General features: G+C 41.4%; 1 protein-coding gene across 2 annotated transcripts in view; it reads right to left on the minus strand.

Annotated features, from left to right (window-relative positions):
- The window catches only part of LOC108414402 (ribonuclease inhibitor-like), a 51,568-nt gene that overhangs the window by 8,065 nt on the left and 27,143 nt on the right, over nucleotides 1–16,360 (minus strand). The window contains exons 11-13 of one of the 2 annotated variants that reach the window (XM_037543607.1): nucleotides 15,016–15,189; nucleotides 9,071–9,117; nucleotides 1,533–1,785 (exon numbers count right to left, since the gene is read on the minus strand). In XM_037543607.1, coding sequence (XP_037399504.1) covers nucleotides 1,727–1,785; nucleotides 9,071–9,117; nucleotides 15,016–15,189 — 280 coding nt within the window. In that variant the 3' untranslated portion in view covers nucleotides 1,533–1,726. Of the gene's footprint in view, nucleotides 1–1,532; nucleotides 1,786–9,070; nucleotides 9,118–15,015; nucleotides 15,190–16,360 lie in introns of those variants that run through there. The other variant, XM_037543606.1, reaches the window with a different exon arrangement.

Here is a 16,360-nt window from a genome sequence, read left to right on the forward strand (position 1 = left end):
TTTACTACTGTAGCCGGTAGGGCTACGGGTAGAACTTTTATTTTGAAAGCCATTCCTGGAGGCAGCCATAGCTGCGGGTTGATATATAGAGTTCAGTAGAGTATGGGGGGACTTTTATGTTGAAGCTAGGTTGTGGGGGCGGCCATCTTGGCGGGCTATTTCAGTCCCGCGAGAGTCCGCTAAAATATCGTTTGGTCTTGTTGGGCTTTGGTTGGACGCAGGCGGCAACAAGTAGCGCGTTTAATGGGCTAATTTGGAGAATTATAGCCGTGCTTTGCAGTTTAAGCGAGTGGTTGGTAAATAGGCTTTTGTGACCGTGGTATAGCGGGGATGAGTGCCGGCAGTAGAATTGAGTCCGGAGGGCGTTTAAGAGCTGGTGGAACGCAATAAGGGGGGCCGGGCGGCGGAGCTAGTGATGATAGCCACTGTTCTATACTGGTTTTTATAGGGCCCGTTAAATTCGTTTTAGGCCCTTAATTCCTGATCTTTTAGCTATACTCTCGGCTATATTGCCTTCTATACTGCTCTAGGATGCTATAGTGGTACAACCTGATCTTAACGCTGTAGTTTATATAACCCAGTGTGACCTTAGGTATTACTTCCTACTACAAGTGGAAAGCCCTGTTAAGGGGTGAGGGGCCTAAGATCAACGCCAGTAGCCAAGCTAAATACTAGTTAGGATGTGAATACCCTCAAATTAAAACTGAGCGTCTGCACTTTAATCTTATGTTGATTATACAACTGTATCTTGAATATGTTTTGGTAAACGGCTAAAATACCAAAACTTGTCACTGTGCAAATATTTCTGGGCTTAACTGTACTTAGAGTAAAGGGGGACAATGACGGAAGATAATTTTCTCAATGACGCGTGAATCGATTTAAGGAAAAAAACACCAATCCAGCAACACCTGCTAATCAACACCTGCAACACCTTTAGGGGGCAGTCGTGGGCTGGAGGTTAGGGCTCTGGCCTTGTGACCGGAAGGTTGCTGGTTCGATCCCCAGGGCTGACAGTCCATGACTGAGGTGTCCTTGAGCAAGACACCTAACCCCCAACTGCTCCCCGGGCTGCCCACCGCTCTGGACAAGTGTGCTCACTGCCCCCTAGTGTGTGTGTTCACTAGTGTGTTTGTGGTGTTTCACTTCATGGATGGGTTAAATGCAGAGGTGGAATTTCCCTGGTTGTGGGATCAAAAAAGTATCACTTAATCACTCCAAGCTCACTGCATTGCAAACTTCTACCATTCAAGTGAACACTGCAGTCCATCCCCAAACATTCCTCCCAAACTCCCTGGACTAGACTTAACCCCACGCAGACTGGACTATAACTAAAGGAAAAATAATAGTAGTGTGGCCGTAACTCATCATTTAGGGCAATTTGACTACGCCACTCCCTGAATTACAGAATTAGACCCAACAATATACCCCACAATCCAAACTTTACTCTTACTTTAGTGATCCCACACAGTATCAAACTAAAGGACACAGTTCCATTGAGTATGATGCAAATGAAGAATCAACCCATCAAAGGAGTACATAACCATAGACCGTTCTGTGAGTTTATTTTAGTAGTTCCACATTCAAGGTAAAAGGTTAAAAATTTGAACAACAATACTTCCTCACCATAAAAAGCTATTTCCAATCAATAGTAAGATTACTGCTAAACAATCTTCAAGTAGGAGGAAAGGTCGCAGTGGGTACAATCTCCAGCAACCACAAAATCCTCTCAGTATGACCAGATCACCCCAACTTCACTCACATAGTAACCAAAATAAGTCAAGACATCTGCAAAAAAAAAAACCAAAAGTTTCAGAAAAATGAATTATACACACAAAACAAAAAAAGAAACCCCACATCAAAATTAAAAAAAAAAAAAAAACACTACTGAGGTGAATTTGAATTACACAGATATATCACACAAAGGCCACCCTCTCAGAGAAGAAGGGGGGAGCAACCTAACTGGAGGAAGGGTTTAGGAATTACAGCTCTTTAATATGTAGCTGCCTCTTTTTCAGGGTCCAAAGGTAATTGGACAACTATCTCAAAAGCTATTTTGTGGGTTGCATGGGCTGTTACTTCATTAATCCATCATCACTTAGGCAAGTAAAAGGTCTGGAGTTGATTCCAGGCATTTGCATTTGGAAGCAGAGGTTTCACCACAAGGTGCAAACCACTAATCAGCCTCAAAAATAGGCCAGATTAGACTTTACCAGAAAACGTCTAAAGAAACCTGGAACTTCTGGAACAGCCTTCTTTGGACAGATGAAACTAAGATCCACCTCTACCAGAATGATGGGAAGAAGAAAGTATGGAGAAGGCTTGGAACGGCTCATGATCCAAAGCACACCACATCGTCTGGAAAACATGGTGGAAGCAGTGTGATGGCATGGACATGCACAGCTTCCAATGGCACTGGGTCACCAGTGTTTACTGATGATGTGACAGAAGACAGTAGCAGCTGGATGAATTCTGATGTGTACAGGGATAAACTTTCTGCTCAGACTTAACCAAATGCAGCAAGGTTGATTAGACATCACTTCACAGTACAGATGGACAATGAGCCAAAACTTACTGTGAAAGCAGCCCAGGAGTTTTTTAAGGCAAAGAAGTGGAATATTCTCCAATGGCTGAGTCAATCACCAGATCTCAACCCATTCGACCAAAGTATTAAAAATAGTAAACTAAATTTGTCCAATTACTTTTGAGAAATTACTTTGCAGAAAAATGGCTACAATTCCTAAACGTTTCATAGGATATTTTTGTGCAACCCCTTGAATTAAACCTAAAAGTCTAAACTTCAGTTGCTTCTTGTTTCATTTCAAATCCAATGTGGTGGCATGCAGAGCCCAAATCATGAAGATTGTGTCACTGTCCAAATATTTATGGGCCTGGGGTGGTGTAGTCTGGTACACCATAATGGGCCACCACATATAAGTGTAACTGTATATTTCTGATTGGGCCAAAGTCAAAATATGAGTAATAAACATCTGTAGAGGTTAGCATAAATGCTAATACCCTTAAAGACAATGCTAGCTAGCTTACTTTACTTTTTGGACTCTTTACAAAATGATTAATCTACAAATAGTAGTTAGCTCAATAATATATGGCTGTAGTTTATATTCTGGGGCAGTCTGTGAACGTGTAATAGTGCAAACATGAAGCTGAAGTTGGGTTCTTCTTCATCAGCTTCTCCTTCAAATTTTCCGTTCCACCTTAAACGACACCACAGTTACATTCTGACGCCTGTGTAAATGTGCATCATTTAAGGTGGAGTGGAACATCTGGACAAGAAGCCACCATCAGCTGATTGTTCTCGTGTTCTTTGTGTTTCTCTAGTGTAAATGATGATCTGTTGTTTGTCTCCGTGTTTAGGTATAAAGGGAATAAATACATTGCTGCTGTTGAGTCTGGTGCAGCTGGCTAACGGTAACGGCAGCACCCAGACAAGCAGCACGGCAGGAAGGAGTGATGCTGTAAACACGACCGTGCAGAGCTTCATTTGTAGAAGGCTGTGTCTCTTAATCCAGCTCCCCAGAGCTCCTGATCCAGCTAATGAAGGGCTCCATAATCAGCTAATGAGCTGAATCAGGGCTGTTCTCTTAAGGAATACCTGAAACTGAACAGAGCTTCCAAGTTGGGAATATGTGTGACGTCACACCAGGTGATGTGGTTGTAGCCTAAGGAGACTTTAAAAATGCTCTGATCTCAACAGAACAGTTTACTGGCTCTTAAAGCACATCCATCAACATTACTTTAGAAATGACCGCAGCTTCTTATTTACATTTAAATAAAAACACTGTTGGAGTTTCGGAAAATAATGTCCCAGTTACCTGTTATCCTGCCTAATGTTGCCTTAATAGACACATGCTGAAGTGTGGAACACTGAAATTATTCATTTGACTTGCTGACTAAGCAGGTCAATAACCAACAACATGTTCATGCAGTTTGATGATGCAGCAGAGATTCACCCCGATCAGTGATGCCCTGCAGCACATCACAACATCCAGACTAAACAGAGGAACTGGAGACAGAATTCCTCAGTTTTCATAAAGGTGTCTGTATCCAAATGGGGTTAAATAGTATTATGGCAGTGAACAGTGGCATGTTTTCCATATTCATCAGACACTATTCACACAGTTCAATTAGGACTGGATGACTGGAGTTAGAATCTATATGATGTTAAACGGCCTGGAGGGTCTTCACTGGCAGGGGCTCCAGTAAAAACATCATTTAAGCTGTTAGACAGTCAGAATACAGTCTGACTCAGCGCAGCAATGTGGTCCTGGTCTCAGTTGGGTGATGAAAACAGACAAGCTGCTAAATGCTGTGACTACACATACAAACACAGTTGGGACTGTGAGACTGTCAGAACTGATCGTCCTGTTTTTACAGCCATAAAGTGTTTTACTCTGTTTTACTTTAAAATGTTGAGAAACTAAAGAAACAGTTCACTGAAAAATCACATTCATCCAGTTTCCCCCTCACAAGCCTCACGAGCCAAAACCTGTTTGGTGTCTGAAGTTTGCTTCTTTAGCTTTAGCACTGGAGCTACGAGGCTAATTTAACCTGTTAGCTACATTAGCTTTGTAGCTCTAATACTAAAACTAAAAGCAAAGTTCAGACACCAAACCTGTCTCGGCTCATAAGCTGTGTAGATTTTCTTCTGCTGTATAAAGGAGCGTTCAGCCTCTTAAACTCCCTCAAGCTCACGTTTCATTACGTCTATGAAGCACTGGGACTGAAAACTTCTCCTCTAGTCTGAACAATAAGCTCCACATTATCAGTCCGCACGTTTAAGAGCACCATATGTTATCACAGCTGACCAATCAGTATCAAGGAGGTCTCTCTACTCACTCATCCAACCAGGAAGAACAGTGGGCTTTGGCTGTTTTCACCTGGAGCTGAACACATTTTACACACAGACCACCAGACTGACCGTGAGAAACTCTTATTCTGGCTTCTTTCTCTTTCTGTTTGCTTTAATGGGGTCTAGAATTGATGCTGCAAAGCAGGATGGGTCTTTAGGAGAACTGGTCAGTGATGACCAAACAAAGGAATGAATATGTGCAGATGATTCACCACACCTGTGTTTGTGGTTCAGGACAGTCAACCAGGTGAGGAGATGATGTGCGACTCAGGTTTGTAAAATAAAGGTTTTTATCCTCAAATTACTGTCAGAGGCGTTTTTGAGCTTTAAGTCCTGAACGTCATCTTCAGTGTTACAAATGAAGTGATATGTTTATATGATATGATTAAGATAAATGGAAATGTTTAGCCACACAACAGTTTCTAGAATTTATAGAGTATTTTAAGATTTTATTTACAGCTGTAGCTTCATAAAATTAGCACTAACTCTTACAGGAGCTACAGAAATGGAGCATAAAGGTCTTGGATTAAACGTCTGAATGTCGTGTTGTTTTAGAAACATATATATACAGTTAGGCTGATACTTTAACTCACTGATCTGCGTATTCCAGCACATTATGGAAGTTACTGTATACTGAGCAGGTGATCATTCTTAGGATTGGTGATTTTAGCTCCTGAGTTAATGCTCTGCAGGCCATGGAGTCTCCTGGTAGCCTTTGTAATGCTTGTGCTAAACCTTCAAAAATAAACTGGCTTTACAAAATAATCCCTGTAGACATTCACACACCAGCCACTTCAGTAAGCCCACTTACTTTCTACACTCTGTCCGTTTTATCAGCTCCACTGACCGTATAGTGTCACTCTGTAGCTCTACAGTTACAGGCTGTAGTTCATCCGTTTCTCTGATACTTTGCTTTCCTGTTCCTCAGTGGTCAGGACCCCCATGGACCCTCACAGAGCAGGTACTAACATTGCAGTAACACTGACATGATGGTGGTGTGTTAGTGTGTGTTGTGCTGGTCTGAGTGAACACAGCAGTGCTGCTGGAGTTTTTAACACCTTAGTGTCGCTGCTGGACTGAGAATAGTCCACCAACCCAAAATATCCAGCCAACAGCGTGCTGTGAGCAGCGTCCTGTGACCACTGATGAAGGACTAGAGGATGACCAGCACAAACTGTGCAGCAGCAAATGAGCTGTCGTCTCTGACTTTACATCTACAAGGTGGACCGACAAGGCCAGGAGTGTCTAATAGAGTGGACAGTGAGTGGACATTGTGTTTAAAAACTCCAGCGACACTGCTGTGTCTGATCCACTCACACCAGCGTAACACACACTAACACACCACCACCCTGTCAGTGTCACTGACCCACCACCCAAATAATACCTGCTCTGTGGGGGTCCTGGCCACTGAAGAACTGGCTAATTCTAGAAGTCTGTAATTAGTCTTACCACATTCTACAGAGTGCACCTATATGGTAAGATGAGCTGATAAAATGGACAGTGAGTGTAGAAACGAGGAGAAGGGCCGAATGAAGTGGTCAGTTTATAACATATATATATATATATATAAATATAACAATTTAAAGGACAAAAAGTCTGTGAAGCACTAGATGAGCCAACACTGGAGTCAGACAGTGCAGCGTTATATGTTGAGGAGGACTCATGATTTTGTACACAGGGACTTTTACCTCCATGATAGGAAAGTAAAGGTTGAAATATTTAGTTAATATCTAGTTAATATTTAACTAGGACTTAGTATCAACTAGTTCTGTGCTGGTCTGAGAAATTAGTGCTTAGAGAAACATTGTTCAGCAATGTTTGGTTGAATGTCATCTCAGTGTTTGGAAAACAGTTAACTGGTCTAAATCTGTTTATGATAATGACATTTTCATGAATACTTGGTTCACTGGCTGAGGTACCAGTTTCTGAACACTCAAATCTACAAAACTGTTTGACTGCATGCATTTCATTATAAAAATAACAATTCTGTGAATGTGATGTATTAATGTGAGTGTTTACTTGGATTTGTATTATAGTGTTAAACTTTGCTGCTCTGAAACACGAGCACATTAACATGTGTTGTTAACTAAGTTTACTACTCTGGCTGATTCTTCCAGAAACAATGAAAAAATATTTTTCTCTGACAAAGCTGACTGTTGTCACATCATCCACTGAGCAGAAAACATGATGAGTCCTCATCAGTATCCAGTGTACTGGTCAGCTGTGATGTTAACGCATTAGTAAATCTGAAGAGTCTCTGTTACTTTGCTACACAGAAACTTTAAGATTTATTTGGCTGTTTATAAATAATAAAAATACAAGTTTATTCTTTTGTGCGCTGCAAGATTTTGGGCTCCATATTTTTTGAGAATCCTAACACCAGAATTGTCACCTAATAAGTAATCATACAGTCCAGCGCTGTCAGCTAACAAGTAATCATACAGTCCAGTGCTGTCACCTAATAAGTAATCATACAGTCCATCGCTGTCAGCTAATAAGTAATCATACAGTACAGCGCTGTCAGCTAATAAGTAATCATACAGTCCAGCGCTGTCAGCTAATAAGTAATCATACAGTACAGCGCTGTCAGCTAATAAGTAATCATACAGTACAGCGCTGTCACCTAATAAGTAATCATACAGTTCAGCGCTGTCACCTAATAAGTAATCATACAGTTCAGCGCTGTCACCTAATAAGTAATCATACAGTCCAGCGCTGACACCTAATAAGTAATACAGTCCAGCGCTGTCACCTAATAAGTAATCATACAGTCTAGCGCTGTCACCTAATGAGTAATCATACAGTCCATCGCTGTCAGCTAATAAGTAAGCATACAGTCCAGCGCTGTCAGCTAATAAGTAATTATACAGTCCAGCGCTGTCACCTAATAAGTAATTATACAGTCCAGCGCAGTCACCTAATAAGTAAGCATACAGTCCAGCGCTGTCAGCTAATAAGTAATCATACAGTCCAGCACTGTCACCTAATAAGTAATACAGTCCAGCGCTGTCACCTAATAAGTAATTATACAGTCCAGCGCAGTCACCTAATAAGTAAGCATACAGTCCAGCGCTGTCAGCTAATAAGTAATCATACAGTCCAGCGCTGTCACCTAATAAGTAATCACACAGTCCTACATTAATTTCAGTTGATGTCTGTTTATTATTTTGATTTCATTATTATTGTGATTTCCTTCTCTGTGGTTAACAGTGTGTTTATTAACTGTTACTCCCATATCAAATTAGTCAGAATACAGATTCCTAATGCATGCACTTGTTCAATGTTCTGGAAGCACTGATTGAAAACCACATCGTGATGTAATTTATCGCTCTATCATTCTATCATTGTATCGTCCAGCCTTTACACACATTCAGCAACACACAACCACTTCAGTGTCACGGCTGTGCTGAGAATGATCGATTATGGTGATTAATCTATGAATAATCATCTATAATGACTGATTAATCTATGGTGGTCCCGTTTCACTGTTCACCGTTTATTATGTTGTTCCATGTGTAACATAATGATTTTATGGTGTAAACTACTGGCTAAACATACCAGCCAACTCCTCACTGATGTTTCACATTTTAAAACCTCAAGTCTGTGAACAGAAAAGGGGTCAGAGCTGATCCTTTGATCTAAGGGATCATGAGTGTCTTTATAAAGAAAAGTAATTAATTTAAAATGAATCTGATTAAGAATATCTGAACATCAGAGGAAGTCACTGATTACAGTGAAACTTTCAGAGACCTGATAAATTCCTTATTCACTCTCTATAACGCCTTGTTACGCAGCGTCACGGCGCATCATTCATACACCTGATTATTATTTAAGCCCTGGAGTTTTTCTGTTCCTGTCCTTGATTTAATGGTCAGAACGGTGTGTGTGGTCAGTTTATCATGTCCTTACCGTGTGGTCTGAACAGGAGCATCGTGTGTTTTTATCCCCTGATATTTAAACTGGAAAATGTCCTGACTGGACTGTGAAAGTTCAGACGTCTTAAAGACGGTAGAAAATAAAATATCAACTGATGAACTTAATATATGAACTTTCTGTAACACAGACCTGTTTTCATCTCTAGATCTCTCAGAAAGGAGATCCAGTGTTGTAGGATTATGTCACGATTTTCACAGAAACAAGTGTGTGTGCGTGCGAGTATGTGTGTGTGTGTGCGAGTGTGTGTGTTTGAGTGTATGTACTTACATTTCTTCAGTCCTGCTCTGATTCTGTTTTCACCTCTATGTTCCAATCTGGACACACACACACACACACACACATTATTATATTAATATACCCATTTAAATATAGTTAAAACTGAACTGTACTAATCTTCTCTGGGATCTTTATTTTTGCTGCATGAGGTGAGAAAGTGGTGTGTGTTTCTGTTCTGAGCTGCTCTGATTACAGAGTCGATCTACTCTGGACTCCAGTGTTTCTCATGGAGCCATTTTTCTACATTATGATCTCTGAGTCTCTACATTATTAAGGTGTTTCTTTCTTTGGGATCTTTATTCTAATCTGGTCAGTAATCTGTAATCTAGTTTATGAACTGATGAAGTTTCATTCAGCCAGTTATTGATTTATTGTTTTTGGTGTGTTTTGTGGATCATTCTAAGTTGTGTTGGTGAGAGAGTTAACTAGGCTGTGACCGAGGGGTTCTGTTTACCTATGAGGGGTCAGATAAGAACATTATATTTTCTATTATATAAGAATAGTATATTAATAGTATATTAATATTTTTGTTATTTTTGAACAGATAAAAATGTTTCATTGAATAAACCATACAAACATATTCATATAATTTTATACAGAACAAATTTGAGGTTTGAGTCAATGACCATGTTGAAAGGGTCTAGTACATCCAGTAGCTTTCTAGTACATGAGTGGAAGTGTGAAAGACCAGATACAGACTAAAAACTGTACAAGGTCTAAAATAACCAGACGCACAGATCTGTAAATGTATTAGAGTAAAAGATTACAGTGAATATCTGATCAGTCATGCAGTGAGAACTGTTCTACTTTGGAATATAAACAACAGTGAGGCTGTATGAATGATAACAGGTTTATTAGTGATGATGAACAACACTGCTGCTATTTGGAGGTGAACTTTTCTTCTTCCTCATACTGTTTTGTCCCCAAATCACCTCACAGTTTTCAAGATATCGACGCCTTTCCAACTCAGGAATGTTCAGTCTGATTGGGAATGATCTGCTTGTATACAGTTTATTGATAGGAATAAAGAGGGTGCAAAAGTTTGTGCACCCAACTTAAACAACCACCAAAACACTCTTACATCATCATCCTCTTAGATCATGAATGCAGATTTAAAGATGTCCCATACAAGACACATAATATACTCTCTAAACAAACATCACACACTCTACACAAATTCCACACACACCACACCCAACCCCACGGATGGGGGAGTAGCTAAGTAATGCACTACGTTTTGTAGATAACTACAATTTTTTGTAGCTAGTAGCTGTAGCTGCTACATTTTATGAAAAGTAGCTAGTAGCTGTATTTCGCTACAGACTTCAGTCAATCCATGCAAAATCTGAACCACTGAACCCTGATTGAGCCCCGGACAGTACGAGCAAATGGTCACACGCTGATCACCCCTTACTAGCAGGCTTAGCTCAGGGGTCGGTAACCGAAATGTTAAAAAAAGCCCTTTTGTCCATCAACAAAAAGCAAACACCTTGAGAGCCACCTTGAGAGTTTTATGTCCATTTTTCCATCTTGGCTATAAGTCTCAGTGTGTGTTGATGTACTAGTACAGGCTAAACACTAAATGCAGACTTACTTTGCTCTGCTTTAGGCTTTAGCAGCTATGGCTGCTTTTCTCACATCTCCAGCAGAAAACGTTCAATAAAGTTGAACAGTTTCCTGTAAAATATCTCTCAATGTTCAACTTTTTATGATGCTTAAGTCGCTTCTCATTCGCCAGCTTCTTATTCAAATTGTCCCATTCCACCTTAAATAGTGCCTGAGGTACCTGAATGTACTGTTGCACCATTTAAGGTGGAACAGGACAATTTGAACAAGAAGCTGATGAAAAAGAAGCGACTTGTTTCAGATTAAATGTATCAGGAAACCAGCTCGAGTGATTATGAATGCAAGTCAGCCCATTCGTCAGATGTTTGTCCTAAAACTCTGTCTGCCGCTGTGTGACCAGCAGTCTGTGCTGATCTTAAAGGGTGAATTAGCAGTTGTACATTAACTCCAGTGTTTAGGACCTGTCACGGAGCAGCCGTGACGCTTACGCCAATCACACACACACACACTCATACACCAAGTCATTCACGCAAGCGCACAGGCGCAGAGGCAGCTATCTGCCGGCATTTTTAAAACTCCAGCTGACCTACTGCGAGAGTAGCACTGCATTTTTAATCCCGTTTGCTGTCTTGGTTTACCCGGTTTAAGCATTTCATATTTCACCCTTCGCCATAGCATCTCATTCGCATTTGTTACAGTGGGCAGGGAGGCCTCCCGCCACTTCGCAGCATTTGTTTGTTTTCACTTCACCACTCGCATTTTCAACACGCGCCACAGTCCTAAATATCCATCCATCTGTTTAAAACATTGTACCGGTGACAGTAATAACCACACTTACACATGTCCGGTTTTTTTTTAGTTTAATGGTTGTAGTGATCTCCACAAATACCACGGGTTCGGTGGGTTTGCCAGCATGCCAAACGCTTTCTTTTCCTCGGACGAAACCGAGGGACTGGTCCAGTCTACAATTATTGTGGGGGAGTCAGTGCGCTCCGGGCGGCGCAGACTATTTTAGCGGGGGTGTTTTACTGAGTTTGGGGAAAATGTATTTGATAATGTGTAGTGGGCATTTTTGTTTAGTGAAAATTATTTTGGGTGTTTATGTATTTTGTGTTTATTCTTTTCTGTTGTTATTTTTCATTTAGAATGTTGTTATTTAGTTGATTGATTTACTTGTGCAATTGGGCTCATCTGTGGGGAGGGGCTACGGGTATAGAAGCCCAGTAGAGGCTCCAGAGCAGAGGGTTCTTTTTTGGTGTAGATGCTTTGGGAGAAGGTACTGTGTCTTGGCTGTTCAAAGTAGTTGTGTTCAGGGTCATTCATTTGACTTAGCCTGGCAAACTTGAAGCCTGTTGCACAGTATTTTCTCTGTTTGATGAAAAGTTTTAGAAAAAAGAGAAAAAATAAATAAATAAAATGGGAAAGAAGCTTCACTACATCTCTCTGTCCACTCCACCACCGTTCATCCTTGCAACAAGACCATTTACTGTTAAACTTGTGTTATAACGATCAGCAGAGCTTTATTTTACTGCAAAGGACAATTATGTTATTTTACCTAAAAAATCTAGTGCTGTTGTGGAGCCACAACTGGGCAGTAAAAGAGCCGCATGTTGCCGACCCCTGGCTTAGCTAAAGCATAAAAAACACATGTTTGTAATAGACTATTGCTAACAGTACTGCGCAGAGCCAGTGTCATTGATGGGAATTATGGGACTAAAGTGTTGCTGAAGTTTTACAAAGACTCTGAATGTCATGTCTGTACACATCTTGCTGAATTGTTTAAATTGGAAAAAAACTCGTTTATATTCTGTTATTTTGGTTGATTTTTGTTCTTGGAATCCTGGAATGATTGACTTTACTTAGTCTATCATTCCAGGTTTTTACTCAGTCTATTATTTTGTTGAATATCACACCTTTGGTGATCTTTTTGTGTATTTGCAGCTTTTCAATTGTACGTTTCTTTCCAGTACAGGATTAAATGCAGTGTCTTGTTCACAGTTGGGCCTGTTTGGTGTGTCGGGTGAAGATTCACAAACATTCTGACAATCATGATTTGAAAGGAGCTAAAAAGTAGCCTCTACTCTTTCTGGAAAAGTAGCTAAATTGTAGCTGCTACAAAGTTTGGGAAAGAAGCTACAAAGTAGCTAACTACAAATTTTTCAGTAGCTATCCCAAACCTGCCCAACACACACTTTGCAGATTCCATAGACACCACCCACCCTACATACATCACCCACTCACACACACACACACACACACACACACACACACACACACACACACACACACACTTACTTAGCAGCCAACTGGTGGGCATTTGACAAATGCAACCACAAGCGGGCATTTGACCCACCACTTTTCAAAGTACTGCAGTGATGCCCCACTACTTTTAGAGTTCAGGATGCACATAAAAACCTCCACTTTCCCTAAACTGCGTGAAGCTCTAATCTGCATGAGCAGGTAGAGTAAAACTGTGTGGCAGAGCCAATCAGAATCTCCATTTCAGCTGGAAGGTGCTGTCCAACTTCATCTTTAGTTCAGTTTTGATATACAAACACTGCACTCATTCAGGTCCACACCAAACAACTGAACTGCGCCAATACACAAGGATTTTAGCACTTTAGACTCTTTACAAATACTTAAGTTGTTTCTGCACTGCGAGCTGCTGCACTCTGGAAGAGTTACTGTTGATTAGGAGAGTGAGAGCAGAGAGTGAGCACAGTCTAGGAGAGTTAGACCAGTCTGGAAGAGTTACTGTAGATTAGGAGAGTGAGAGCAGAGAGAGCGCAATCTAGGAGAGTGACAGCAGTCTAGGAGAGTTAGACCAGTCTGGAAGAGTTACTGTAGATTAGGAGAGTAAGAGCAGAGAGTGAGCACAGTCTAGGAGAGTGACAGCAGTCTAGGAGAGTTAGACCAGTCTGGAAGAGTTACTGTAGATTAGGAGAGTGAGAGCAGAGAGTGAGCACAGTCTAGGAGAGTGACAGCAGTCTAGGAGAGTTAGACCAGTCTGGAAGAGTTACTGTAGATTAGGAGAGTAAGAGCAGAGAGTGAGCACAGTCTAGGAGAGTGACAGCAGTCTAGGAGAGTTAGACCAGTCTGGAAGAGTTACTGTAGATTAGGAGAGTAAGAGCAGAGAGTGAGCACAGTCTAGGAGAGTGACAGCAGTCTAGGAGAGTTAGACCAGTCTGGAAGAGTTACTGTAGATTAGGAGAGTAAGAGCAGAGAGTGAGCACAGTCTAGGAGAGTGACAGCAGTCTAGGAGAGTTAGACCAGTCTGGAAGAGTTACTGTAGATTAGGAGAGTAAGAGCAGAGAGTGAGCACAGTCTAGGAGAGTGACAGCAGTCTAGGAGAGTTAGACCAGTCTGGAAGAGTTACTGTAGATTAGGAGAGTGAGAGCAGAGAGTGAGCACAGTCTAGGAGAGTGACAGCAGTCTAGGAGAGTTAGACCAGTCTGGAAGAGTTACTGTAGATTAGGAGAGTAAGAGCAGAGAGTGAGCACAGTCTAGGAGAGTGACAGCAGTCTAGGAGAGTTAGACCAGTCTGGAAGAGTTACTGTAGATTAGGAGAGTGAGAGCAGAGAGTGAGCACAGTCTAGGAGAGTGACAGCAGTCTAGGAGAGTTAGACCAGTCTGGAAGAGTTACTGTAGATTAGGAGAGTGAGAGCAGAGAGTGAGCACAGTCTAGGAGAGTGACAGCAGTCTAGGAGAGTTAGACCAGTCTGGAAGAGTTACTGTAGATTAGGAGAGTGAGAGCAGAGAGTGAGCACAGTCTAGGAGAGTGACAGCAGTCTAGGAGAGTTAGACCAGTCTGGAAGAGTTACTGTAGATTAGGAGAGTGAGAGCAGAGAGTGAGCACAGTCTAGGAGAGTGACAGCAGTCTAGGAGAGTTAGACCAGTCTGGAAGAGTTACTGTAGATTAGGAGAGTGAGAGCAGAGAGTGAGCACAGTATAGGAGAGTGACAGCAGTCTAGGAGAGTTAGACCAGTCTGGAAGAGTTACTGTAGATTAGGAGAGTGAGAGCAGAGAGTGAGCACAGTCTAGGAGTGAGAGAACAGTAACAGAGTAAGCTGCATTGAAGGAGAGGAAGACCATGCTAGGCGCATGAGCACAGTCTAGAACAGTCAAAGAGATTAACAGTGGTCTAGGTGAATAAGAGCGGTCTAGGAGAGTCAGCTGCAGTCTAGAAGAATGACCCGCATTTACAGACAATATAGCCCACATAGACTAGGATCAATATGTTGCAGAACTTTGTCAGAAATAGAAAACAAGCAGATAAATACTTCCTTCATAGTTCAATCATTTTGATTCCACCGCGCACACACACACACACACACACACACACACACACTACTAAACACAATTATTCATACCCGAGTTTGCTCAGTAAGCATAGTGGATCCTCTCGTCTAGCAGAGAGCAGCTTCACTCCTGACTCTCCTGGGTGATTGTAGGTCAGATCCAGTTCCTTCAGGTGTGAGGAGTTTGAACGCAAAGCTGAAGCCAGAGAGGAACAACCTTCCACTGTAATCATACAACCAGATAATCTGCAGAGAGAAAAAAGAATAAAAAAACAAAAGACTGAGAGAGATGACCTGCGACCCTGAGGGAGAAGCGCCATGGAAAATGAATGAATGAATGAATGAATGAATGAATGAATGAATGAGAGAGATGATTCACTTTGGTGTCAAACAGAACTTAACAAAAAATACTAAAACACATAGTCGCACACAATTAAAAAAAATATAAAAGCATACTCAAGGACATTCTCTGGCAAGAATAGAAGATCTCAATATAAAGAACAGCATCCAGTTGTTTTAGTCATGTGACAAACAAGGGTGTTTTTTTTGACATTTACATTCTTTTCAAACTTTCTGCACCTTTTTTTTTTCCTGCCAAAACAAGTCGTTTTTATTAACCCTCAGAACTGATTAACATGATTTTCCTGCCCTCTTCCTCATCCTAGATGAGTAAATGTCTTTAAGGGTGTGGAGCTGACAGCCAGTGATTTTCTCTGCACATCACACTGTTGCTATAGCTTATGCTTGGTGTGCAAAGATGCAGAACTGACCAAGGAGAGCAAGGATCTGACAATGGATTCTATTATGGCAGTGTAGAACTTGACCAGCAGTACTTGAGGTGGTCCAGATTTCTTGAGCTGTCCCAGGAAACTGCACTGCTGGGCCTTCTTCATAACTGCAATTCTGTGTATTTCCCATTTAAGAGCCTGCTGAATGGTAATGCCCAGAAACCTGTAAGATTATGGTTTGCTAACTGTGGAGCCATGTATTTCTGATGTAGGGAGTGAGTAGGTTTCGTTCTGAAATCAGTGGTCACTCCCCTTTTTTGGACTTAGCTCCAGTTGTTAGCTCTGCACCCAGCCATGTTACTTTCTCCCAATTAATGGGTCGTTGGAGATGAAACCAATCATGCTGGTGTATTCTGCAAACTTAATATGTTTTATAGAGTCAGTGTTAAAAATACAGTCATTGAGAGAGATTATAAGGGGGAGCACCAGCAGTGAGGTAGAGAGGGTCCAAAATATGGTCACAAAAATCTGTGACTAAGTGTTGTAGGTGAGACACCACCAGGGCAAGCAGCTTTCCTGATCTACTTCCTGAGAACACAACTGACCTGGTGTTCAGTGATGGTGGTGGGAAGTGGTGGGGAAGGGTCACAGTTGTTGTGGAGGTCAGAGCAAGTGGGAGTGAGGTATCT

The sequence above is a fragment of the Pygocentrus nattereri genome, chromosome 12 (genome assembly GCF_015220715.1).
Source record: "Pygocentrus nattereri isolate fPygNat1 chromosome 12, fPygNat1.pri, whole genome shotgun sequence".
Taxonomy (NCBI): Eukaryota; Metazoa; Chordata; class Actinopteri; order Characiformes; family Serrasalmidae; genus Pygocentrus; species Pygocentrus nattereri.